This window comes from Cheilinus undulatus, linkage group 17 (genome assembly GCF_018320785.1).
Source record: "Cheilinus undulatus linkage group 17, ASM1832078v1, whole genome shotgun sequence".
NCBI lineage: Eukaryota > Metazoa > Chordata > Actinopteri > Labriformes > Labridae > Cheilinus > Cheilinus undulatus.
This window is the reverse complement of record NC_054881.1, coordinates 14,846,883-14,874,316: the sequence shown is the minus strand read 5'-3', so window position 1 is coordinate 14,874,316 and position 27,434 is coordinate 14,846,883. Positions and strand designations below refer to the sequence as shown.

The window sequence follows — 27,434 nt, the reverse complement described above, 5'->3', positions numbered from 1 at the left end:
CATTCACTGCACTCAGGTGATCCCCATTTTACTCATTATGAGACTACTAGCACCAACAGGCTGGACCTCTGATGAATTAGGACAGTTACTTTAAAAGGGGTGAATATTTATGCAATCACATATTCTACATATTTGTATATTACTTTGTATAAATCTATTTTCACTTTCACATTAAGGCTTTTTTTTTTTTTTTGCCCTTTTTTGTCAAAAAAAAAAGCCAAATTATAAAGACCATGACTGATTTATAAAATAAATAAAAGGGTAAATTGAATTTTTGCCTCAATTTTTAATGTTTGCCAACATTTTATGTGTGTTTAAGTGTGTTAAACAAGAGAACTGTATTGATTAAATCGTATTACCAATAACTAATCCAGTCAAAACTAATAAGGTCATTTGAGCTGGATTTCCATTGATACAGACAATATGGCAGTAGCACTCATTTTACACATTTATCTATTTATTTAAGATAAATAAAAAAAAACACAGAAAAGTAAATTGGCAGCAAAATATGTTTTATACAACCATAATTTCATAGGCAAGACTTGAAAGTTAGGAAAAAATCTGGTTGTGCTTTGTTCTACCTCGTGTAGGAGTATCTCAACTTTAGGGCCCAACTTCCTTTACTAAGAACCATCTGGAAAATAAATATATCTGAGGTTTAGCAGATACTGCGCCACCTACAATCACAGATTGGTGCTTTTAAAATACAATGCAACTTATTGTTCCATACAAACACTGCTTTCAGGATGTTTATTTACATCAAGATAAATAAAAACAAAAGCACATTCAGTAGAAAAGCAACCCACGGGCCCTCAGAATGAGGCAAGAGATGAGCTTTCTCTCCTCAAGTTTTAGGAGTCCCATCATCATCATCATCATCACGACCAGGTGAGCTCCTGCAGACGAAATGTGTAGCTGCGCAGTCCATTAAGGTCTCAAGTAAAAGGTGACACTGTGACATCATATATTATCAGTTAATGTGTCAAAGGTGAGGTCCACCTGGGCCGAGGATCAAACCCGATTCAGCACACTTGAGGAACTCATGATGCCTTCACGAGCTCAGTGGCCATCACAGCTTTCCTGTGAAGGGAAATGCAGAGATGGACTGTAGACATGGAGGAGAATCTGTTGAAAAATGGCTGCCAAAACTTTCAATTTCTCATTACTTTAAATAAAATGGACCAAAAGGTTGAAACTGAGTCTAGTGGAAACTTCTAAGTTTTACAGGTCAACTTAAAGCTCCTGTAAACTTTTAGTTTCTGTCAACTTTGGCGCCCCCTTTGGTCACAGTAGTGCCTCTTATCTCTTTGCTGATAGTGTTTTGTATGTACAGTCATGGACGAAAGTATTGGCACCCCTGGAATTTTTCCAGAAAATACACCATGTCTCCCAGAAATTGTTGCAATTACAAATGTTTTTGGTATACATGTGTTTATTGCCTGTATGTGCATTGGAGCAACACAAAAAAAAAAGAAGAAAAAAGACAAAATTGACATAATTTTACACAAAACTCAAAAAATGGGCCAGACAAAATTACTGGCACCCTCAACTTAATATTTGGTTGCACAACCTCAGAAAAAAATAACAGAAACCAATCACTTCCTATAACCACCAACAAGCTTCTCACACCTCTCAACTGGAATTCTGGACCACTCTTCTTTTGCAAACTGCTCCACATCTCTCAGATTTGAAGGGTGCTTCTTGCAACAGCAGTTTTGAGATCTCTTCATAGGTGTTCAAATGGTGTTTAGATCTGGACTCATTGCAGGCCACTTCAGAACTCTCCAGCTCTTTGTCTCCAACCATTTCTTGGTGCTTTTTTTATTTTTGGGGTCATTGTCCTGCTGGAACACTCATGACCTCTGACGCAGACCCAGCTTTCTGACACTAGGCCCTACATTTTGGCCCAAAATTTTTTGATAGTCTCCAGATTTCATGATTCCTTGCAGACAGTCAAGGCACCCAGTGCCAGAGGCAGCAAAATAACCCAAAAACATCCTTAAACCTCCACCATGTTTGACTGTAGGTACTGTGTTCTTTTCTTTGTAGGCCTCATTCTGTTTTCTGTAAACAGTAGAATGACATGCTTTTCCAAAAAGCTCTACCTTAGTCTCATCTGTCCACAAAATGTTCTCCCAGAATGATTGAAGCTTACTCAGGTACATTTTTGCAAACTCCAGTCTGGCTTTTTTATGTCTCTTTGTCAGCAGTGGGGTTCTCCTCAGTCTCCTGCCATAGCGCTTTATCTCATTCAGGTGACCATGTATGGTCCGAGCTGACACTTTTGCACCCTGAGTCTGCAGGACAGCCTGAATTTGTGTGGAAGTTGACTGAGGATGTTTATCCACCATTCCAACTATCCTGCGTTGCATTATTTTGTCGGTTGTTCTCTTTTGTCCACGTCCAGGGAGATTAGCCACAGTTCCATGGTTGTAAACTTCTTGATTATATTACACACAGTGGACAAAGGAATTTCAGGATCTCTGGAGATGGTCTTGAAACCTTGAGAATGTTCATATTTTTCCACAATTTTGCTTCCTAAGTCCTCAGAGAATTCTGGACTCTTCTTTCTCTTCTCCATGCTTGCTGTGACACACACAGGCATACAACAAAAAGGCTGAGTCAACTTTTAGACATTCTAACTGGCTTCAGGTGTGATTTCTAGATTGCCAGCACCTACACATAAAGGCAATAAACACATGTATACCAAAATCATTTGTAACTGCAACAATTTCTGTGAGAAATGGTGTATTTTCTGGAAAAATTCCAGGGGTGCCAATACTGTTGTCTATGACTATGAGTAAAGCTCTATGATACTAATCCCTCCTTCTTTATTTTATAAAGCAAATTGTATCACTCACAGTGAGACTAAGCTGTGGAAAATATGTCAATTTCTGCAGCATAACTCACTTTGACTGACATCTACCTCCCGGCACAAATTATAGGCAATCAGATTCACCACAAAGCAATAATCAATCATGTCCCTGATAGTCTTGATTACTTTTCCAGGTCACATAGAGCCATCAGTTGTAATTTTAGCCTGTTTCATGACCAGCTAAAAACTCCCCACAGGAGCTTTAATGTTCAAAAGAAAGCTTTAAATTCAACAAAAACAGAATCTGAATGTTTTTGTTTGGCTTTCCTTCAATGAGACACTACATCTAGAATTGTGCATGTATTTTAAGAGTCCTCTGGAAACCCTTGTAAAGTTGCATACATGTTTGTTACGTGCAAATTACATGAGTGTGGTTAATAGATCATGTGAAACAGAAAATTTAGTTAACTGTAATGCTGTTAAGTGAGAAGGCTAAGGTGGTTAACATAAAAGAAGCAGAAAACGGTGGAGATTCAATTAAATACAGCACTTCAGACTGTGAAAAGCACTAAAATAAACAGTACCTGTAAGATTATTTCCCCAAGCAGAAAATCTGCTCAGTATCCTTGAACTATTCACTGACACCTGGTTAAGCGCTTCCTTTTGTGCTTCTGAGAAAAAAATACTTAAATCAGCCAGTCAAACATGCAGAATAAGTAAACCCAGGCAGCACACAGCACAGCAACTTCAACAAGGTCAGGACAAATGCATATGCAAAAACGTCGACGTACCCAGGCTCTTTCCCATCTCTTTAGTAGCTGCTCATGCTCTGTGAGCGCATTTCTCCACTGGTTCAAATCCCTGGATGGAATACTCTCCTCATCTGTTGGATAACAACATCTTTTATGGAGATCAGCTGTCACAAGTATGGAGTCATGAGAGTGCAAAAAGAAAGGAAAGTCTGCATAAAAAGGTAACTATTTAATATGAATTAAAAATGAATAAAATGCTGCAACAAAAAAGGGAACATGTTTATGCACAACTATTAAAAAGATATACGCTTCAATGTATATGAAAGTATTCACCCCATTGGATGTTTTACCCTTATATTGATTTTTTAGAAATTAATTATGGTCTACATAATTTGGCATTAAGAAAGGAAAAATACCCCAAAACCTCTTCCAGTAAATATCAAAGTGAAAATAGATTTCTACAAAGTAATGCTACTTTAAAAAAAAATGACTGACCTAATTTAACAGAGGTCCAGCCAGTTGCTGCTAATAGTCTCACAATTAGTGAAACAGGGATCCCCTGAGTGCAGTGAATCTGTCTCAAGTAACTGTAGTATAAAGACACCTGCATCTGGAAGGTCCAGTCACTGATTAGTTAGTCTATATTCCTGGCTACCATTACACCATGAAGACAAAAGAACACTCCAAGCATCTCAGAGAAAAGGTTTCGAAAAGTATAAGTCAGGGGATGGATATAAAAACATTTCAAAGGTGCTGAACATCTCCCAGAGTTCAGTTAAATCCATCATCAAGAAATGAAGGAGTATGGCACATGTTAATCTCTTCATCAGGCCATCCTCTCAAACTGAGTGGCTGTGCAAGAAGGAGACTAGAGAGAGAAGCCAACGAGACACCTATGACTAGGTTCTTCACCAGTCAAAGCTTTAATGGGAGAGTGGCCAAGAGAAAGCCACTGCTGAAGAAAACGCATTTTCAATCTCAACAAAAGGAATGTGGGAGACTCCATGGTCAAGAGGAAGAAAGTTCTTTGGTTTGATGAGATCAAAATGGTGCTTTTTTGCCATCAGACAAGAAGCGTTGTTTGGCAGACACCAAACGCTGCACATCACCACAAACACACCATCCCCACTGTGAAGCACAGGGGTGGTAGCATCATGCTGCAGGGGTGCTTCTCGGCAGATGGCCCTAGAAGGCTTGTAAAGATAGAAGGTAAAATAAGCAGCAAAACACAAAAAAATCCTGGAGAACAATCTTATTCAGTCTGCAAGAGAACTACAGCTCAGGAAAAGATTTATTTTCCAGCAAAACCATGACTTGAAGCATACAATGAAAGCTTCAAAAAAATGGCTCAGCAACAAGGTGAATGTTCTGGAGTGGTCGACTCAAAGCCCAGACCTGCATCCAGTAGAGAATTTGTGGCTCAACATAAAAAGGTCTGTTCATGTCCGATCCCTGTTCAACCTGATAAAGCTTGAACAGTTTTGGAAAGAAGAACTGAGAAAAATGGCAGTGTCCAGATGACTGAATATCTTCCCAGTCATGAATTTTATTTTTCATTTATATGTTTGATTTTTCAAATTGAGGTTACTTTGAAGAAGTCTGTTTTCACTGTGACATTAAAGAGGGTTTTTGCATTTTTTTTTTGTCAAAAAAGCCAAATTATTTAGACCACGATTGATTTATAACTAAATAAGTGAGTTAAAACTCTAAGGTGAAAAAAATACTTTTTATGGGGACTGTTCTTAAATATGGAGTCATTTAAGTGCAAAAAAATGAAAAACAAAGTGTAAAAATAAACATTAAATACAAAAATGAAAAATAAAGATTAAAATCATGAAAATAGTCAAATCATTAGTTATAAATACAAATATGAAAATATAAGGAGAAACAAGAAATTTCAAAGGTGAGTAATAGGAGTGCAAAAAAATTTATAATAGTGCAAAAATAATTAAGTAAATTGTCATTAGAGTTAGAATTAAATTACAACAAAAGAAGATTCATGATAAAAGAAACAAATATTACAAAAATATTTGGCTGACTGCTAGGTTCTTAAGAAAATATTTAAAAAAAAAACTGTAAGAAAAAGTAAATACTCATCAAAAAATAAATAGCTTATATATAGTTATAACTATTACAAAAGATAGTATAGACAGTAAATCATGTTTACTGTATAACTGTAAATCAAATTAATTGAAATATTTATAAACAGGTTCACATAAAAATTTATTATTATTTAAAAACACTTTAAAATTTATCTCTAGAATTTCCTTGTGGATTCATAAATTTCTCTTTTCCTCAAAATGTCACTTAAAAAAAAAATAACTTACTGGATTTTTTTTTAACCATTCCCCAATTCTTCCCCAAATAGACTTAATCTCTTTTTATTCAATTTATTTCAACTTTTAACATTTTTTTTTTATTTTTGCATTCCTGTGAGTCCATACACAAGTGTGCCTTTTGGAACCATGTTTTTTTAAAAAAAAAAAGAAACGCATTATAACGACAAAGTACATTTTTCCACACCATAATCCACACACTGCCAGGTGCAGATACCTCCAATAGTAAGGTGGAGGTCCACCTCAGACATGTCATTTCCTGTGCTGGCCTCGGCGACACAGTGGTAACGAGCGTCCTTGATCAGCGGACCCTCCTGGAGCCAGCTGCTCACTAGCACCTCTCTCTGACTCAGCGGGCGGCGGTACTCCATGATGGGCGTGTCTGGAGTGTGGCCGTTTATTAACCAGTGAATGTGGACGTCACTGGGACCTGGGGGACAGAATCGGACCTCATGTTTGACCTGTTAAGTTTCCTGTCACTCACACTCCACTGAGACCTACAGGAGGAAGAATGGGAATACTTGCCTTCCAGTAAATCCATCACTGATGTGTCATTTACAGAGAATCGATACAATCTGCAGCTAAAAAAGCTTTTTTTCATGCAGATTTTTCTTCTGTATTTTTACACAAAGATGAGAAAAATATTGAAGAAAAGAAGCCAGTGTTGAAAACATTTGACAAGATTTATTTAGCCTCCCTACCAATAATAACAGTCTCAAAATGTTCCCTAGAATTATGTACATCTTTCAGCTGTATTTTCATATGTACAAATATATTTACACTTGTTTACAGGCACAAAAAATAACCAGATAAAGTACCGAGTTGTGAGACATTTGAGGGTTGTATAATTTTTTTGGAGGAAAGGATCCATCTCTAAATGTACATTTTCAAGTCAGGGTGCTGCTGTACAATATAATACACAGAACTGTACCTTTAATTTACACTATATAGGTCTGGATTGAGAACCAGATCATTGAGACAGAGTTCAACAGTTTAATCTCAGTTTTAAAAACATTGACTCACCAAACACTGACACACCAAAACATGGAGACAGACCAATCTCCACAAGTCAGAGCAGGCTTGTTTGAAAGAAAACCAAAAACACAGTACCCTGGTTAGTTTGTTGAGAACATGCAAGGTGGAAAAACATGAGGGAATGGGTGGCACAGAAGGAAGGAAAGGGTTAAAAAAAAGGGTTCCAAATCGAGCATGAGAAAAAGATGGCGTTGAGTCAGTGTCACAGGCACCACTCACCCAGGGCCAGGCAGAAGAGCAGGAAGGCCTCCTGGGCGTGAACCCCCCAGGCCTGGTCCTTCAGCAGGGGGGGCAACAGCCTCACCTCTGCCTCCCGAGCCTCCACATTGTGGTGCTTAGCGGAGGAGGAAGTAGAGGTGGAAGAAGAAGAAGAAGAAGTGGAGGAAGGGAGGTCAGAGGGGGTGCTACTTCCAGAAGAGGAGGGCAGGGAAGGTGAAGTGTCGACAGGAGAGGAGGCTGTGAGGGAGGGAGTGATGGAAAAAAGAGAGTGTTGAGGGAAGAAAGACACCAGAGAAGACATGCAGTACAGAAAGAGTGGAGACTAATGAATGAAGCCTGAATCTGCTGCAATAAATACAATAAAATAAAAGAATGAAGAGCTACTTACACCATAGACAAAAAGATATTACCACAGCTGTGACTCATCTTTAAATAATATGGTCCTAACACTTCTTTACAAATAGGAATAACTTCAGATTGTTTCAGGGCTGCCTTAGAGATGACTGATAAAGTCAAGCATCATGTCATACTATTCAAGACCACAGATGGGAGGGGGGCTAGTAAAGGGTTAATAGATAGGAGAATCAAACATGTCAGGAAACATAGAATACAGACAGCTCTATACAAGACAGTGGTTGATTTATTCCAGCTTTACTCTTCTATGCAAACTTGTCCTCGTCTTTTTCTGACCTTCAGATCTGCCTCATTCTCACTGGCTGAGATTAAAGCAACAATATGTAGTGACTCCGTTTGGTGCACCATAGGTCTCTGAGTAACTGCACTGTTATAAAACAGTGCTTCTAGGCCTCCCCTTTTGGTTGGAGATAAATGTTGGATCTGGCTGCATCATGGACATTCTTGAACATACAGTTGCGTGTTACTGGAGAATACCACTAGAGGGCACAACAGAGTTGATGTTTTATACAACTACCTGATGTGTGGGATGTAAACTGCAAAAATGGTGACACTGAAGGAGGTTAATATAATTCTGACATCAGAACTGACACTAAAATCAGTAAAATTAACATCAGATCCACTCAGACTGATAGCTGGTGGTCAGAATGTTTGCTCTTTGTTTTCACCAGTGCATGGATGTACCGCTCCTGGTGTATTGGTTTAATTAATAACCATTTTATCTGGTGTCTTTCAGTCGACTTTTTGTAGATATGGATGTTACAAAAGACAGAAATACCTTTGTGATATACCCTTATTTTATCTGTCAGGCTGCATCGTTACTGATGGCCACTCTTACACCCGTTCATCTGAGACGCCCGAATATCTCAGAATGGAAATACATGCTAAAACTTTCAAAATAAAATCAGATTAAATTTCCATTTATGGTTTGGGGTCAGGGTTAAGGTAAGGGTTAGGATACCAACACAGCCAGTGTAGCTTACAGAGCTCCGCTAGCTGCGTAAGCTACGTAACATAGCTGACAGAGTTAAAGCTAAGCTCACAGAGCAGCTAAGCTATGTATCAATGCTATCTTTGTGGCTAAGTTAACTGTCTACATCTGCTAAGGCTCAAAATTGCAAAGGCTAATTTAGATATAGATAACAGGGCTACATTGCTAATGTAGCAATTTAGCTAAAGCTAAGCTTGCAAAGCATCTATGTAAGCTGTGTTGGTATGTTAGCTATGTTAACTTCAGCTATGTTTGCTAAAGCTCACATTAGCTAAATCGAGTCACTGTTGGTTTAACTACTTCTAAAACTGATTTTTGCATAATCTAATCCCAGATTAGACCTCTTACCTTTTTTTCTTTTTTTATCACCTGCCAGACTTTGCTTATGGATAAAGTTGAATTAAACTGGAAATCTGTCATACAGCAAACGGTCTCAGATGAAGAGTCTGCTAGAGTGGCCATCAAAAATGTATGGACTGCAGACGGACCCCCATTTTTGTCTCTGCTGCTCGGCCTCTTCACTGCATTTATCTTACATGTGCATATTTTATATTGTATCCTAGTCCCATTTTTGAGGACCTGTACAGCCGGTGCATCAAACTAAAACTGAGGATGCATGGAAGTGATGATGTTCCCAGGTTCATGTATTTAATAGCAAATATATCCTCTGCTTAAGATAATGTGCCTTTGCTGACAGAGGGTGCTAAGCCAGCAAAAGTAGTTTAAGAAGCCAAAGAAGCATGTCCATGAACAGTAATAATACATTAGACTTTGTGCAAATACGACTCTGCTAGAGTCTACAGCCCGTTGTATACAAACTGTATGCATGTGGAGTGTGTTTATGTGTATTCAACTGTTGTTAGGATGTTTGTAGGCTGTGGATATGTGCCAACATTATTAAATGATAGTTGAAATAGATTTGAACTAGTCCTGCAAAGCTGTGAAATTTTTGCTAGAGATCTGTAGCCCACTTCCAGGTAACATACTACCGCCATATTGGTAGATTCACTTCAAAGCTTCTATGTCGATGTAGAAGTTACATACTGTTGCTTTAAGACCCACATATCAGATGCTTCAGATTGGAGAAACTGCACAACAAAGCCAGGCTAATGTGAGCAAATCTTCCCTGAGAAAATAATGTTGAAGCATTTACTCAAGTCCAAAAGCCAACACATTGCTTAAAAAAAAAAGAAAAAAAAAAAGAAAAAGCAAAAGCTTATTTTTGTCACTCATGCTGTACAAAAAAATGACTCCAATTTGGAAAACATCAGGGTAACTTACCAATTTGGTAAACAATGTTTCCAATTTGGAATTTAAGAAATAGCTTTTCTCGCTGGACTCGGCTAAGAGGTTGCAGCTTCTGTCAAACAGATTTTGTTCTCTTATGTCAGCTCTAAACCAGACAGCAGGAATTAACTTCACTAAACATGCTTTTACATAGAGGAAACCTTTAAGTAATAAGTTGTGTGAAGGTGCAGCGAAACTGTGCCCCCGTTCAAACAGTCTGTGTGCTAAGAGGAACAGACATGAGGCTAGCAGTAAGGTTCATCTGCATCTGCAAACTGAATTGGCTGAGATTCACAGTCCACATCGAAGGGTTTCTCCTGAGATGTGCTGTCTCCTCCAAAGCTGTGAGATGGGATTTGACCGTTGCCGCACTCTGGCTCCGTCTCGTACCCAGTGTCACGTAGCGCCCGCAGATTTTGTGAAGTCTGGCTGCCGTTCTGCGTGGGCTGCTCAGTCATGTTTATTTTGTCGGTTGCAGAAGCCTCCATAAGCCCCGCCTCACAGGAGAGGTACTCGGGCTGATGAGCGTTCTTGTGGCTGCCCAGCAGGGCAGCCCGAAAGCGCAGGCAGGGCGCTGGGAGGTACTGCATGTAGCAGTTGTACGCCAGAGCAGCCAGGAAGAGGAGAAAGAAGAGGAGGAAGAGAAGGAGGAGGGCCGTGCTGTTGTTGTGCTCTAGATATTCAGCGGCTGGGTCCAAGCTGTCCGGGCGGGGGGCATTGGAGCTGTGGGGAAGGTGCTGCTTTGGCTGGAGCTTGATTGTGCTGCTGGGGGGCGGGGTTAGTGATGAGTCAGTCTGGGGAGGGGAGGTGAGTTGGACTGGGGATGTGAAGCTGGGAGGGGCGAGGGCTGACGTTAGTGGGGCTCTGTCTGTTTGACCATTACCTTCAGCTGCATGTGTGCTCGATGACTCCTCACTGCCGAGGGTGGTAGTCACATGACCTGCCTGGAGAGGGGGTCTGGGTGGGAGGTCCAGACTGAGGACGTATGCAGCCAGGAGGCGGGTGAAGTTTTTCCCAGCGGCAGGAGCCCATTCCACTGACCAGCACTCGTAGTGACCTTGATCCTCAGGAGCCACGCTGTAAATAAGGAGGCTGTTTTCTCCGATGAAGTGGAAGCGGGACGCCTCGGTGAGAACAGAGCTGTTGAATTTCCAGATCACCTGGGCAAGGTTGGAATGAACGAGGCATGGCAACTCGGCAGAGCTCCCGGGTTTCACTGCCACACTCTGGTAGTCCTTCAGAGATCGACCAGACACTAGAGGGCAAAACAGAGAGACGATCATTACTAAGAGCAGCTAAATTCATGTATCATCAGGGGTCAAGTGTATCATGCTTAAAATCACTGTCAGGAAGAAGGCAGTCACTGGAAACGGACAAAAACAAGATTTTATATGCAGCCTTTGGGGATGAAAACCGAAATCTGTAAAATCCAGGGTGATATGTATCAGAATACATCATACTCAAGTAAAATCACACAGAAGGGAGTGATTCTGTCCTGAATATTAGCACTGCTGTAATGCTATCATATGCACAAGGCTGCAGCCAAACTCTTTCAAGTCATCCAGTTACATTAAACATAATTACCTGTAATTTAAATAAACTGCATTTAAACCACGACATGATACTCACCATCAATGTTGCAGTGAAATTGTAATTTAGCTCAATAATGGACTGCTCCTGTCCAATCAAACTGCTCTGTCATATCAAACTGTTCATTATTATACATTATTAAAACAGCAACTGAATCATGAAGTAACACATGGTATCAAAAAGTAATGAAGTAATGATAATTATGACAAATTATACATACTTTTAAAATCACACATCTTTATCATCGTAATGCACTTTATTTTGCTGCTAGCCAAGCTTTTCTAAATTGTTTACATCTTATTCAGAATGATGACTCATCTTTTAACTGGTTAATGCAAAAATGAGCACATTTCCCTCTTTTCAGCCTCTTTTTGCTTGAGTATTTTTTTAGGATTGAAGAAAAAATTTTAAGTACTGACATGATAACCTAAAACCTCGTATTTTATCACTGACACTCTAATCCTTCGATCAGTCGCGAATTGCTACTGATGGTCCTGAGGTCAAAGTTGAAGCTCAGGGGTGACCTAAGGCTCTGCCTACACATGTTAAAAACTGTCTTTTTCTAAAGTATTTATTTAAAATTTCTTATGTCCAATTGCTTTTATACTAGCCTTGTGTTTTATTGTGCTTCTATGATTTTTATTTTTCATAGTAAACATGTGCTTTATTAATAAATCTGGACTGAGTTGGAGGTTAACGGTGTTGGCGTTTCAATATCTTCTCTGTTACAATTAAAGCCAGAAGCATTTCTTGAGGTGAGATAGAAACTGTGTCATTATCAAGTTTGTCAAGCAGAGGGCGCTCTGGTAAGTACACCCTCAGCACAGTCAGAGGCAAATGTAGCCCTGCTAAACAGCAATGTAAATGTTGTTAAATGTTATTTTTCATTTTTAATAATTCAGTCTGCCTTCCCTGCACCCTCTGCAAACCTCTTATTGAAAACAATCCCTATTGACCATCAGTTTGTAAGTTTTCCCCTCTTTAATTGCAGGGCAAGACATCATAACCTGCCTGTTGGCCTGGTTGCACAATCTAAAGATTCAGGCAAGGTTTTTGCACAATTTACTGTCTGCTCAAGCCTGTTAGTTTAAAACAAAAAAGTAGCCCATGCTTCAAAACTGCACATTATTACCCAGAGGCAAGATCGACTGCTACAGCATCATCTTGTCATTTTATTGCTACTGCATCAACGCCCTAAACCAACCTTAAAATAAAAGAATATCCCCAAAGAGTCAAGGGAGACTTACACACAATAAAAACAGCAAAATAAGCCAAAAAGGGATCAATTAATTCTTTTGCATCGGCTCATTTCCTTTTTATCATTTGGAAAGCGAATTTATGACTTCATGTCACTGTCAGGGTTAAAAGCAATGGTCCTAGTTTGTGATGGTTTTGAAAAAGCTGACTGAACTTTAGTCAACCTCTGACATCAGTCCGGCTCCAGCTGTCTGCTTTATCACAGCGCAATATTGTAAAAAACGTAAAAGATAACCCAGTTTTCCTCTCTCTACATGTTATCAAACATCTTTATCAGGCCAGATATGAGCATGTTGCTGCTTACCTGAAGGACACCTGTCTGCATCACCATTCAGGCTCTGGATTAACCTCCTAAGAAAAAGAAACAAGAGTAATTATATAAAACACTGAACGAGGAAATCTTTCTGGACTGTAAAGCAGGTCAGACTGGATTGAGTACTTGTGGAGGTGTCTCTTCGTGGTGCTTTCGTGTTTGAAAATGCATGAGCAGAGTACTGGCACAAAAAAAAAAAAAGATAGTGGGGTGATAGCGAGGGTAAGTGCTGTCACTCTGGCTTAAAGATAATTTACCGAAGCCTTTGGCTGGGAACCTCAAAGATGTTGACACAGGCAGCGCTGTGAGGGTCCCAGGCACAGTATGGGTCTCGAGCCAGGATACAGTCATCACAGAACAGATACCTGCTGCAGAAGGCTGTGGGGGACTGGACCACACCTGAGTCTGACCCAGCGTACAGGGAGCGTGTCTGTGGAAGCAAGAAGGGTGTTTATGTGAAGAGTGCACAGAGTTCACCTTTTTGAGCTGTAATTTAGGGAACAATGTGGAATTAAAGAGGTTCAAATGTCACAAAAACAAACCCTGTAAAAAAAAAAAACCCCAAAAAAAACCAAAAACATAAAATCAGCAACACTGCTTTCTCCAGACGACCACTAACACACCACAGGAAAGATAAACTTGCAGTCTCATCTGATTTTAAAAACTGCTGGTTTGGCTTTAAACTGTCACAGATCTTTTTGGCAACTTCCCTCTGTGAACCTTATCACAGAAAAGTTTGCATGTCAGAATTAAGTGCAAAAAAGTTCAAACACACTTGCAAATTTAGGTAAAATTAGCCCAAGCAAGTGTTAATATTGTTAGTTTTGCTTAGGTGAGGCATTTTCTCTCAGTTTATTGTAGTAAACAAACACATAAACAAGCTGCCAGTAAAAGTGTATGTTGGCTGACTGGTATCACATTTATGCCTCTTGCATACAGTTAAAGAGAAGTCACTGACCTTAGAGGACAGCAGCAGGTTCTTTATAGACTCTGAGTTCTTCAGGAGCTGAATTTCCTCCACAATATGCACCTCTCCGTCAATGGCCACAGACTTGTGGAGGAGCCCCTTATCTGAAGAGGAAAGCATGCCAATTAGTCATCAATGTTAAAAATTAAACTTAGATTTTTGCATGTCTAAAGAGCACTCTGTTTCTGCCCTTCTCAGAATAAGCTGTTTCTGTGTCTGTGGCTTTAAATGGTAATTAGCTGTCTGACCCCACCCCTGACCACACCCCTCTAAGGAAATGGATGTGGCACTCCTGATGTTACAATGTTACAGACATTTTTATCCAAAGTTAAGGACCTGACTGGAATTGGAACCATCAATCTCACAGGCCAAAGTCAGCAGGGTGACCCACTGAGCTATCCAGCATCTCAGCTGGCAGCTGAGAGGAAGATCAGGAAAGAAGGGTGGAACTTTCTTCCAACCGGGGAGGGACAACCAAACCTGGCGGTGGTGCTAACTCCCCACATGAGTCATGAAGGGAAATTCTGAGAATGGCTTGTTTTAGCACGCATTTTCTGAAAGGTGGAGTAAGAGGGGGGGAAGGGAATGAATTTTTTCTGGTACTTGAGGGGACTGTAGACAGGCCAGGGGCACATATTTTTTCTAAAAAAGCCTGAAAAAGTATATTTTGCATAATATGTTCCCTTTAATGCCTCTGCATCTGTGATAGCTGAGGTCAGAGGCATTATGTTTTCGGATCGTCTACCTAGATCATTCTTGTTAAAGTCCTATCTCAAGATCAACTTGAGGGATTTTCTTCAAACTTTGCACAAATGTCCACTCTAAAAGATGAACTGATAAGAGGTCATAGTTCAAATGCCAAGGCCACATGATCATCTCTTGCTTGTGAAAGCGCTATGCCACGGAAACTTTGGGGGATTTTCTTTAGACTTTGTGCAAGACATTCACATTATTGTTGGTATGATATTGGCATTGGCAGATATTAGTTTTAAAAAGTTAATTATCAGCATTGGCAGATGAGAAAATTTCAACTGCTATTTGGTAATAAAAATCTGCCTATATCAACTTAAAATATTGGCTGTACAACTTAAATAGTGGAGTTCTAGGCTGGACCAACAGACTTGATTCAGCTGAAGTCTTTTTCTTTATTCATCATCATTCCTTACATGCTAAAATTATTTTGTAATATTGGCAAAACTCCAACTCCAACTTTGCACAAATGCCTACTCTAGTTTGAGGATGAACAGATTAGATTTTGAAGGTCAAAGGTTAAGGTCATTGGGCTTGATGTTTTATATCTTCTTTAAGGATTTCTAGGAAATTGTCAACCACAGAGGCTGCCACAGCATCTATTGTCACAAATCACCATCAGACTGTAGTTCAGTTTTTTTAATCATAGTTTTTTTTCTGCAAATAAAAGCACTAGAAAAGACTATTTTAATTGGACGTCATAGAGTTGGGAGAAACCATACACAAAGCTGTGATTAGTACAACTGCAAATATTATTTTTGCAGTTGTCTCTTAAATGTTTCCAAAGCTGAACATATTTAAATATTCAGGCACTTTTGTTAACATCAGAGACTAATAAACAGGATGAGGACATCCTTTCCTGTGTTGCCCTACCTGTTCCAGTGAAGATGACATCATAAATGTTCTTATCGAGAGCACGGACCCTCTCCACGACGATCTGAGTGTAGTTGACATCTTTGGTGATGAGGCGAGGCCCATTCCCGATGGGCAAGACGGGATCCTCCAGCAGTGGGTGGTCTTTTACAAACTGAAGGGTTTTGTCTGGCAGGTGGAGAGAGGTGCTGATGTTCTGCTGTCGCATCTGATTGTTTATACACTGGTGACGGGGAAGGACAGACAAAAGCAGCATATTTTATTTAAGAGTTTAAATCCTCTGTGTGTCTGGTGTCATCTAATGTTGAATGGACTTCTTCCAATTCATTATTTAAATCACTTCAACTAAAAAACAACAAGTTGCACAAAAATCTGCACAAAATTGACCGAGATACAAATGTACTCACTGCTCCAGGGCGTGGTGACGGAGTGATGCCGTTATATCGAACCCACTTGGTGTGGGACTGCTCCACTGTGGCTTTCTGCATGTACTTGCCCTTGGAGAAGACCTCCTCCACAGCTGTCATGTTGTACGCACACACTGCTGACAGACCCACATTACCCCTGGGGAACAGGAATGATAATTGAGACGGGACAGAGGAGGGGGAGGGGAGAGAAGTCAATGGAGAGCCTCAAAATGCCCAGTTCTATTTTTCTGACCCCTAGTGAGCCCCTATTGAAGATCCAGTCACATCACTGACCACTGGGAGGTAAAGACGCCGTAGATGACCGTGTCTTTCACGTCTGCCCCCTTCAGAATGAAGACATCATGTACAACGTTGAAGACAAAGTTAAGCTCAGGCATGGAGCAGACCAGCTTGGCTTTCAGGAAAGATGTCCATTTCTTCTGCAGAGTGCGCTGACCTCCCAGGTCACCCTGTGGGAAAATCACACATCAGCAGGTTAGTTGATGGGAGGAGAGGCAGAAGGAAGAAGATGTGAGGATAGAAGAGGCATCAGCAGAGCGTGAATGTATGTAATTTCTACTGGGGATGAAGAAGGACATATAAGATTATTGTTTCAGTCTGTCTAGGCATTATTTTCTTTCTATCTCTATAAAAAAGTTTGGATTATAAAGTACTGTTAATAAAAACAGCTGTCTAAGAAGTCTCCAGTTGTTAAGAATCTCTCAAAGCAATAAACCCAACAAGCAGCAGGGAGTGGTTGTACAATGCTTTCTGGATGCTTCTATGTCCTGATTTTTGTCTCTAATGCTGCATACTGCCTGCTCTGTCTTATTGTTGTGTCGCCAAGGCTGAAAGCAATAGCTGCAAACACTACAACTTAATTTCTTTATGGGCATGTTTACAATTTATATTTTCTTTCTAGATTTGGAAAGTTTAAGGCAGAAAAAAGTAAACTGACTGCATCTAGGGATTATTGCAGTAACAATTCAGTGAGTTCAAAGCTTTTTTACAACATTTTTGAGGAATTCAGTCCTGTAGAGCAGTGGGCTCATGGCTTTTTAAGAACATAATTTTCATTATAGTTACTGACAAAGCTATTTCAGCATTTCTGACTTTGTAAACGGCCTGCACAATGGGAAAAATGCAACATTTTATCACAGTTCAATAAAGATATATATAATGGGCCATAAATAAATACGAAAGAGGGCATATTAGCTACATCTCTCAATTTTTGACAGATTGGGAATGTGAAGCCTCAGTGACTTAACTAGATAGCATGAGCTCAACAAGTAGCCACTAACATTATCTATCAGTGAAGCCAGTTGGTGAAGCACACTCATGCAAAAGTTGGTTGGGAGGAGAGAGACAAAATACAATTTTCCACCAACAAAATCTTTCAGTGTGGTTCTTTTCTCTTTTAATAAAGAAATGTGGGCTGATGAGGATAAAACTGCTGCTATAGCTACATCTGAGCTAATTGCTTCACAAGTGGCAGCCATTGTTTACCAGCTTGCAGCCAATTAAACCACACCCATAACTACAGCCTTGTTCAGAGTTCAGACATGGAATCTGTCCAATCTAAATTTAACTACATTAAAAATAAATTTTAAAAAGAGTTGTTTTAATGTGCAGAAAATAATGTGAGAGTAGCTGATAGCTAGCATGAGCTACATCTGACTTAGCATGTCCATTACACCCAGACCCCAATCAATGGGTAAACAGTGAACATTGTTTCTGAGAAAGCATTAAGTTAACTTTCACTGCAATAAATTCCGATTTTTGCAATGAAACTGATTAATTGTGCATTCCTGTTACTGAGTAACCTCTTGAGAGCAAAGGGAATCCTCCAATGTCAGCTTAGTCAGACATTGTATGTCAGAGTTGAAATGCTTACTGCAGCAGCAAAATATAGTCTAAGACTCTAACCTTTTCATTCCTTGCAGTTTCATTTTGCATGCAGAATTTGAGGAATGATGACTTAGCACTGTGTTGAAGCCTGAAGGTGCATACTGGGGTGGTGGTGAAGATTAAAGCAAAGCACAGTACGGATGGAGAGCAGAGGAGAGACTGGAAATCTTGCAGCTTTAATGGACTGCCAATTAGGAGGATGTTTGCCGGATGATTGATTATCAGGTATGAAATCAGCTCAAATTGTTTGCCTGGGCTAGCTTGCTAGCATTGCTCCATACAAATTAAAAGAAAAATTTTACTGTAATACATGAAGATCTTCAACTTCCATCTTTCAATTATTAACCCCGTTATTTTTGGTGAGATTTTGTGAATGTCACAATAAAAAAGGTGACATGTGTCATCAGTTTTGCTTTTTTTCTTCTACTCTACAACTGTGGACTTCCATCTTTAAGACACCATTGCTACCATAACTAACAAACGGTGGTAAATGTGAACCATGTGAGAAGCTAGGTCAGGAAAAGAGCCACGCAAGACAAAGGAGAAAGGAGCTGACTCACAGGAAGACCTGCGCTCACACAGACAACAGGAACACAAAGAGGGAGACTGCTGAGATGTGCAGATGGTTCCTGACGTGTACTGACCTTACAGACACGCGCCACCCTGGGGATGAGCAGCTTGCCAAAGAATTCGTACTCCACCGACACCTCAGTGAAGAAATAGTAGATTTTATCGTCCTCCCCATCCACTCGATTTCTGCCCTCTTTGATCACATCAGCAAAAACAAAACTGGGCTCTGCAAGGAAAAAGGAAGAATGATTGGACTGCTGTTATAAAAGCCTCATTGTAGTGTATTATGAGATTTAGACCCTCTCATGACAATGTTTAGATTGTAACAATATGTCACTTGATAAATTGTAATAACCCACCATTAAGCCATGAAGTGGAGTACTCTGTCCTCAGCAGGGACTGTGATGGAGAGTATCTGGAGATAATCGGTTCACTGCCTAAGAAGTTATAAGCTGTCCCCGAGTACAGCTCTCCATCTGACAGGGAAGCAGAAAAAAACAGCACTTTATGACCTCCCAAAAACCAGAGATTATTGGGGATTATTTTGCATTTTGCCCCAGGGCTCGGCACCAAAGGAGCTCTTCAGATAAAACTGGCATCGACTCACCAACCATGACGGTGGTGAAGCTTTGTGAGGGGTCAAATGAGCACTTCCCCCTGCCGTCTTCAGGTCGACCATCCAGGGAAAAGTTAGAAAGGTGCTAGAAGAAAAGAGAATGGTTAAACTTTTCTCTAAAGATTTCAGTGATTATAAAATCATTTTTATTAGTGAAGTGAGATATAAAAACCTACCAAGTAGTCACATTGAGGTTGAAAGGCGTGAGTGCCGCAGACATACAGTCGCTCGCTGTCCACAACTTGAAGCACTCGGATGTAGTTTAGGCAATCTCGCTGAAATCAAAATACCATAAAGTCATTAAAAAGAATAAAAATCTTTACTGAAGACTGGGGATTTAGAAGCCTTAGTTCAATGAAATGATGGGCATAACAGCATGTCAACAGTTAAGCTAACCTCTTTGGATTTTCCTTTCAGAGTGCACATCATCATTGGGTTTTCGGCAACTTTCCACTGAACCTGAAAATTGAACAAAAAACAAAATAAATATGAGTGTTTGAAGTAAGGTATTTTTCTTCAATATTCACAAATTTCTAGTCCAAATTTCTTCACCTTGTTTGTTTTGACTGTCACATTCCTCTTGCTGAGCTCAAAGATGGCCTCCCTGGCTCCCACAAACAGCGCATCTTTTTTCTCATTCAGCAGCAACGTGGAGTAGTTGAAGATCCCAGGTTCAGAAAACTCCATCAGATCCAAATCTGAATACAAAAAAACATTACGTTGTGTTACTTTAGTCATTTAACCCTCTGAGCCCTGAGCTATTTTTAATCCATTTTGTCTTGCCTGGACTAATTATCTTAAAAAGCTTATAAAGTATCAGCCCTGTGGTGCACAGTCAAGCTCTTAACATCCCTATTTTCATGACAATCTGGGCTTCAAGAGTATTTTTGCTGCAGTGATGTCGCTTGAATTTTAAAAAGTTATAGGACTATAAAAAACAAAAAACTAAACAGAAATAAACACTCAAAAATGTTTTTATATTAAACACAATAAACAATAATGACTTAGACTTTATTACACAAACTTGGTCTCCCATCTATTAGGGACCAAAAAGTGAAAAAAAAAAATCTGTGACAAAACCTCTACTAAATATTCACATATTTACAAAAAAAAGTCTATGCACTTTTTTATATTGGCTGATCATGAACCCTTACTCAAAGCAGTTCCTGTCTGCATTGACACAGAGGGCCACATCTCAGGCTGTCTTTCTGTTTTTCTCTCCATTTTGAGCCACTCAGGCACTCTTCTCTAGTTACTAAGCGTTTGCACATGCTCTGTTTGCAAACCATGACATGATGACAGAACAGCCTGCCATTGCTTGTCACAGCCCATGTGAGAACTGTTTTGGGAATGCTACATGGTGGCTAATACCAAGCTAGAGGAGGAAATGATTGAAAATGCATTAAAAAGTGGATAAAAAGACGTTTAGTTTCTGAGTTACTAGTGGGGTTTTAATCTTTAAGGACCCCAGAAAGTCACTCAAGTTCCAGGCTTGCTAGAACAGCAACTGTTAGGGCATTGTCATAAACAATCCCTTTGTGTTGTTTATGACAACGTTGGTCTCTGAGGGTTAACCTATTTACAACCAAACAGCAGAATGAAATTGCAAGGGACAAGTTGGTAAACATGATGTAAAGATTTTTCTCTGTAGTTGGTGGAGCCAACTGCTTGAGGTATTGACACAGTGCAGTGCACTTTTCACACTTATTAGGGATTGCCACTTCACATTACACACCTGTCACAAAGTCAGGTGTCTTATTGCAAGGATGGAGCAAGATGGGAGATGAAGTCAGATGCAGGGCTAGAATACACCCTGAGCTAAAAGCCAGCCCTCCACCCTTTACTATAGACCGTCCCCTGCCAAAGGTGGGAAGGGACTACCCTTGGTGGATAGCTTCATTCATGGTGCATAAATGTTTAACATCACAAAAATAATCCACCAAAAACAGGAGAAAAGGAATCCCAGAAGAGATTGCTGTGCAACAGGCAACATTTTATTACATCTAAACATATAAACTCTGCCCAAGGGCATGATGGGAAAACTATGCCCACCCCTCCCAGATTTGCAATGGCAGTGGGTGAAACTTAGATTAATTGACCCTCTATGAAGTTGCACTGACACTGAATGGGTCAACACTCAAATAATTCCAACACTGAAAGCCTTTTAATTCAGAATGTATTCAAAATTATGCTTTCACGGTTAAAATCCATTAAGTTTTGATGCTCTGCTCTATGTACTGCCAACCTTCTCTGGATAACCTAGATGAATGAGTTTTGTATTTTGTATTATATGTTCAGTTAAAAGAAGAAATGGGTGAATACATGAAAACAAGAATTATGCCATTATTTATGCAACAGGCCAGTATAAACTCAATAATATCAGCAGTATGATGTATCTATCAGGCTTCAATAATACTCCCCAAAGCCTACTTTGATAAGATGCTGAACCTGAGAAAATCACACATTTCAGTGCATCCAACAAAGTCACATTAGTTTTGTATTGTGTATCTCTTGTACCATTTGTTGTGCTATTGACAAACCTAGTGTTGAATTTGTGTCTGGCTGGTGATAGCTGTGCCTGGTTCCTTGGGGTTCAGGTTGCAGGTGTCTGGACGTAAACGCCACAATGATGAAAGCAAACACTCTCACTGACTGACTGAAACAGTGGTGGTGCCAGCGAGTGGAGATACTTGACTTTATTACAGGGTGAGCTGTACTGGTTTCAAAGAGCGACTCGGTTACTGGAGCTATTTATGTAAATGGCAGTATGCGAACAGAACTTCCGCCTGACAGGAAGTGCTCTAACTTGAGAGCCTGTGGTGAGACTGTGACAGTCCTTTCCCATACGATGAAGAAACAGGTGTCATGGAGCTACTGTGAAGCTCATATTAAAGGAGTTTAGATATATTAGATATATATAGAGGTTGCCATACTGCATTACACACAAAACATGACTGATTAAGACAATAAACATGGTGAAAACAGGCAGTCATGAGGACATATTTATACTTGCTAATCCACATTGTTAAAAGTAGTTTTACATTTCAAAAGGGCTGTAGTTACTTTCCCTTGTAGATCATTCACTTGCTCTTATAAAAGGCCTTAAAACGCCAGAGAAGGCAGCCTGGCTGTCATTTGAAATTATTACAAATAATGAGCAGCAATAAAGATCGTCATATTGCCTGATTTTTAAACTTTGATACAATACCAATTAAAACCAGATGGTACTAATATTGTTTTATATATCATGGCAGCAAAAAACAAAAGTCCTTAGCATTAAAATTGGGTGAAGTTCTTAACTCTGTCTTAGTGGCCTACTTTCACATTATTTCATCTCTAAAATGATGGTAACATGTTTCTACTATTCAGACAGCCATCTTTATCTTTTGTTTCCAGCAGCTTTTTGTTAAAAAATTAGGCTGTCAGACATTTAAATTAATCTAAGACTTTCTGTAGTTAACTGCAATTTATCTCTCTTTCTGTTGCACTGTAAAATCCCATTATTTTGCAATTAAAACATTTTAGTTTCATTTTGGATTTTTGTACTGTCTTCAACTAAGGATAATTCACTTCCTGTTTGGATCAAACATGCTTTTATTTGGAAAGAAAATAAGAAACCTGTGTGAAAAAAAGATTATGATATTAACTTAGCCACAGAAAAATGAATTCGTAATGGATTGAAAACAAAATACAGAACAAAAAAGTGAAATATTTGATACCACAAGGTGCTGATGACTGCAGATTAGGGCTGTAAAAAGATTAAAATTCATAATCAAGATTAATCTCAGGATTTTGTAGTTGATCGCGATTAATCACACCCTATTTATTGCACTTAAAATTTCCTTTATTTGTGTTCAAACTGATACGTGTAATTTTGGATTTTTCTACCTAGGGTAAAAGTTTTCCAGTTTGAATACAGACCTGCTTTATAGGTAGACTAAAGATTTTTACATGCACCTAACCACAGAAAAAGGAACTTGTTATGGACTAAAAAGAAATAATTGTCTGCTGAGCTGCCTGTGAGTTTTTTAATGTGAAATGAGACATTAAGAAGCATTGGTGGACTTATTGTATATTACTGTAGCTGCAGGGAGATGTAGTCAGACCCTAATAAAAATATATCTCAGAGATATATTTTTAAAAAACTTTCAGTTATCAAAAAATAACAAGGAATTGAACATTTTGACAACTTAAGCAGCAACACTACAAGCAGGTTTTCCCCATTCTATCCTTAACTTGGTGGTTTTAAAAGTGAACTAGTTTTAGGATCTGTTGTATGTCTAAATTACAAATTACAGAATGGTCAAGTAGGAAGTTTACCACAGAGTCATGAAAATAGATACCCACATTTGGTAAAAAGTCTAACTTCCCAAAAAGAGTGTCTTAGTTTCTCTCTGGTGTGAGTTTAGTTTCAATTTAAATCAGCAGAGGTTTCGAAACATTCACTGTACAAGAAATGACTCAATGTCTCTAAAGATGGAGAAAGTAAAGTAAAAGATGTAGCAAACTATGATACATACTTAATGAGGTTAGAGGAAAAGTTTAGAAAGAAAGGAACAATTTAACATATCAGTAATAAAGGTAAACTGGGCCACATTCTTTACACTGCTATAAGCAATTACTTAAATAAATGTTAAACAAAACTGTTTAAATCAATCTCAAAACACCAAGTCAAGTCTAAAATACTACTATTATTATTTGAAAAAAAAAGTACAAATTAGACCTTACCTTGGTGTCTCCAGGATGTCCGAGGCACAGCATGGGGTCCGTGGGTGGACACCTCCAGGAGCAGCCCCAGAAACACTCCCAGCACACCGAACCCCATGTTAGACTCCGCTAACTTCGGGACTGTGAAGTTTCCTCTGTGAGACGACAAAAGAGAAGCAACACACTTAAACCTAATGAAGCAAAAAAAAAAAGAAGTGTCTTACAAGAGTGAGGTGATGAATGAGTTCCTCACACAGACTGATCTTATCATGCAGCACAGACACTAAAATGGGACAGGCATCAAATCCACTTCCCTCATACTGAGAGCTGGCAGAGCTGATTCATCCTCTTTAGTGTCGCTTAGGAGGTCAGTGGGCTACGTCACAGGCATTTGAATGAAATCAATGAAAGACACCCCTCTTATCACAGAAACATATGTGAGGATTATGTTTCTACACATGGACTGAAAACTTCTGTCTGGCTAAAATGACTAAAACAAGAATAAAAAAACATCCAAACCACATGACAAGAGCAGGAACACTGACTGAAACTACTGTCTGATCAGTTTAGAGATACTAAAATCTTCATCCATTCAAGAATGTTGACTACAGTCTGGTTTGAGCTTTTACATAGTAAGGTTTGTCATACTGTGTTTGTAATCCATATAATCTGTTATTTTAATGGCTGACAGTAAAGAGCCAAAGCTTTAAATAACATCTGTTTAATGAGACAGTTACTCATGTGAAGAATTAATCCATCAATCCATGTGGTTACTAAAATTTTACCTACATATTTGAACAAAAAGGTTTGCAGGAGTTTGCTTGGAATTTTGGTGATAAATAAAATAAGAATTGATCAAACTTTGGGTTCTTAAGACTGTTAATCTCACTGCCATGGTTTGAAAATATGAAACAATATTGTTTGAGTTTGGCCAGGGTCAAACTGAAATGTGATATTCTGGTATCCTGACATAGCTAATACATGTAACTTTTACGGTTGTCAACAACAACTTAAAAAAAAAATCACAATGTCAAAATTTCTCTCATTAGTAATGATGAACCTTCCTTTTTCACATTTTGAAATTCTTCAATTTTGCATCCAAGTTTTTGACTTTATTTTGAATTTTTTTTTTTTTTTTATACCAGAGATGCTTTTATTTTTTTGGGGGTAAAAAAGAAAAAAGAAAGGAATATTGGGTAGACAGAAGATTATGACAAACTGAACCATGGACATAATGAACTTCTTATGGATTTGGATTTCAAAAGAAAATAAGAATATAATAATAACAAATAAAGTAACCATAAAGAAATATAAAATAATAAAAGTATTTTTTCATAAACTGCAGATGGCTTTTCTCTCATCCACTGAGCTGTCTGAGTTTTTGTTTTTTTTTTGAAGAGAAATAAGACTTTAAAGAGCAGTTTTGTTTTTTTTTACATCACTGAGGCTGATGGGAGTTGCACTGGTTTAGCCTAAGTTTGCTAAAAAGTACAAAAAAGCATCCGATTATGTATGCACAGTTATAGACCTTGTTGTAAGGGTTTTGGTTTTAGTCATGCAAAACAAGCAATTTGAGGATATCCCCGATTGCCCTGGTAAATTGTTATGGACATTTCTTAAACAGATTCAGACTGAACAGAAACTAAACAATGCAAAATATGATCTATACGCTCTTATCAATTACAGCTTCTTGGAGCCTTATTGGTACAGAAGAGGATTAGGACCACAGGTGAGGGAAAAATAATGCTGTGCAATTCAAGAATAAAGTCAAAAATACAACAACAAAAAAAGTCAAAATTTTGAGAATAAGGTAGAAATTTTCAAAACGCAGATGAAAAACATTAAGTATTTAAAGTCTTAACGCAAAGAAAAAAGTTTAAATTTCAAGAAAAAGTTTCAAGATTAGCATCGAAATGACAAGAAAAAAGTCAAAATTTGGAGAATTAAGAGGAAATTTCGAGGAAAGAGATGAAAAACATTTTCAATTAAAACGTCAAAATGTTGGGAGTAAAGTCAAAATTTCCAAGAATGGGAGCGCAGATGGTTGAGTGGTTTAAGGTGCTACCCGTGTATGCGGGGGGCCCGAGTTCGAATCCGGCCTGTGGCCCTTTACCGCATGTCTCTCCCCACTCTCTTCCCTGTTTCCTAATCTATCCGCTGTCCTTCCTCTATCAAATAAAGGCATGAAAAGGCCCAAAAATAAATCTAAAAAAAAAAAAAAGAAATTCCAAGAATAGAATAGAGCAAATATATTTTAATGACTTAAGTTTTTAATGTCAAGAAAAGAAGACAATATGTTGATAATAAATAATTAAATAATCAATAATAAATTTTGAGAATAGAGATGAAATACATTATTAAGATGAAAGTCTAAATGCCAAGAAAAAGTAAAAGTTTTGAGGAAAGTCAAAATTTCAAGGATAAAGTACAATTTGAGAATAAAGTTAAAATTTTCAAAAGTAAAAATTTCAAAAGGAGTCAAGGTAATTTCAAGATTATCATCAAAATGACATGAAAAAAGGTCAAAATTTTGAAAATTAAGTGGAAATTTCGAGGAAAGAGATGAAATACAATATCAAGATAAATCTAAATGTCAAGAAAAAGTCAAAATGTTGGGAGTAAAGATGAAATGTTGGGGATAAAGTCAAAATTTCATAAATAGAGATGAAAAACATTTTCATGATTTAAGTCTCAATGTCAAAGAAAGACAAAATGGTGAGAATAAAGTACACATTTTGAGAACAGAGATGCCATACATTTTCAAGACTTAAGCTGAAATTAGGGATGGGCGTTTGAAAGAAACCTGACAACTCAAGCATCTGAAATGTTAACGATCAATTCATTAATAATTGTTATGTATGTATAAAATGGCATGGTCTCACTCACAATGTCAGTGCAGCGCAGAGTAAGACGTGTTTAGGCTCGTTTTTTTTTTTTTTTTAAGATTTATTTTTGCCTTTATTATTTGATAGGACAGTGGATAGAGTCGGAAACAGGGAGGAGAGCGGGGAGAGACATGCAGAAAATAGTGCCACGACCGGATCGAACCCAGGTCGCCTGCGAATATGGCGCGCGCCTTAACCACTCGACTACCGGCGCGCCGTGTTTAGGCTCGTTATTAAATGCCAACAACAGATCGACTAAATTCCCCGTGATTGACGAAATTCTTAACGACCAATTAATTGATCATCGATTAATTGTTCCCATCCCTAGCTGAAATGTAAAGAAAGACGAAATGTCAAGAATAAAGTCAAAATTTTAAGAATGAAGTCAAAATTCCAAGGTCATACATAAAATACATTTTCAAGATTTTAGTCATAATGTCAAAAAAAAAGTCAAAATCGTGAGAATGAAGTTTAAATTTTGAGAATTAAATTTTAAAAATCTAAAGTCAATTTTGAGATTGAAGTCAAATCTAAACATTAAGTTAAAATACAATTTGGAGAAAAATGTAAGAATTTTGAGATTAAAGTCAAACCTGATTAGATTAAAACAAGATCTGCTGTTACAGCCTAAAGGATTTGACTTTGTTCTCCAAATTTGACTTTTTTGTCATTTAAACCTTATTCTCACAGTGAACAGCATTATTGTTTCCTTCACCCCTGGCTCTAATCCTCTTCTTTTCTG

General features: G+C 38.5%; 1 protein-coding gene across 4 annotated transcripts in view; it reads right to left on the bottom strand.

Moving 5' to 3' along the window:
• Window positions 1-454: 454 nt before the first annotated feature.
• The window catches only part of sema4d (sema domain, immunoglobulin domain (Ig), transmembrane domain (TM) and short cytoplasmic domain, (semaphorin) 4D), an 85,612-nt gene continuing 58,632 nt past the window's right edge, over window positions 455-27,434 (bottom strand). For 3 of the 4 annotated variants that reach the window (XM_041810803.1, XM_041810802.1, XM_041810804.1), the window contains 14 exons: window positions 23,829-23,962; window positions 19,653-19,798; window positions 19,497-19,559; window positions 19,277-19,375; window positions 19,092-19,185; window positions 18,844-18,960; window positions 18,559-18,710; window positions 16,301-16,476; window positions 16,007-16,163; window positions 15,600-15,822; window positions 13,968-14,080; window positions 13,267-13,439; window positions 13,001-13,047; window positions 7,472-11,104 (listed from right to left, as the gene is read on the bottom strand). In XM_041810803.1, coding sequence (XP_041666737.1) covers window positions 10,095-11,104; window positions 13,001-13,047; window positions 13,267-13,439; window positions 13,968-14,080; window positions 15,600-15,822; window positions 16,007-16,163; window positions 16,301-16,476; window positions 18,559-18,710; window positions 18,844-18,960; window positions 19,092-19,185; window positions 19,277-19,375; window positions 19,497-19,559; window positions 19,653-19,798; window positions 23,829-23,925 — 2,667 coding nt within the window. In that variant the 5' untranslated portion in view covers window positions 23,926-23,962 and the 3' untranslated portion in view covers window positions 7,472-10,094. Of the gene's footprint in view, window positions 1,081-3,606; window positions 3,699-6,120; window positions 6,334-7,157; window positions 7,395-7,471; window positions 11,105-13,000; window positions 13,048-13,266; window positions 13,440-13,967; window positions 14,081-15,599; window positions 15,823-16,006; window positions 16,164-16,300; window positions 16,477-18,558; window positions 18,711-18,843; window positions 18,961-19,091; window positions 19,186-19,276; window positions 19,376-19,496; window positions 19,560-19,652; window positions 19,799-23,828; window positions 23,963-27,434 lie in introns of those variants that run through there. The other variant, XM_041810806.1, reaches the window with a different exon arrangement.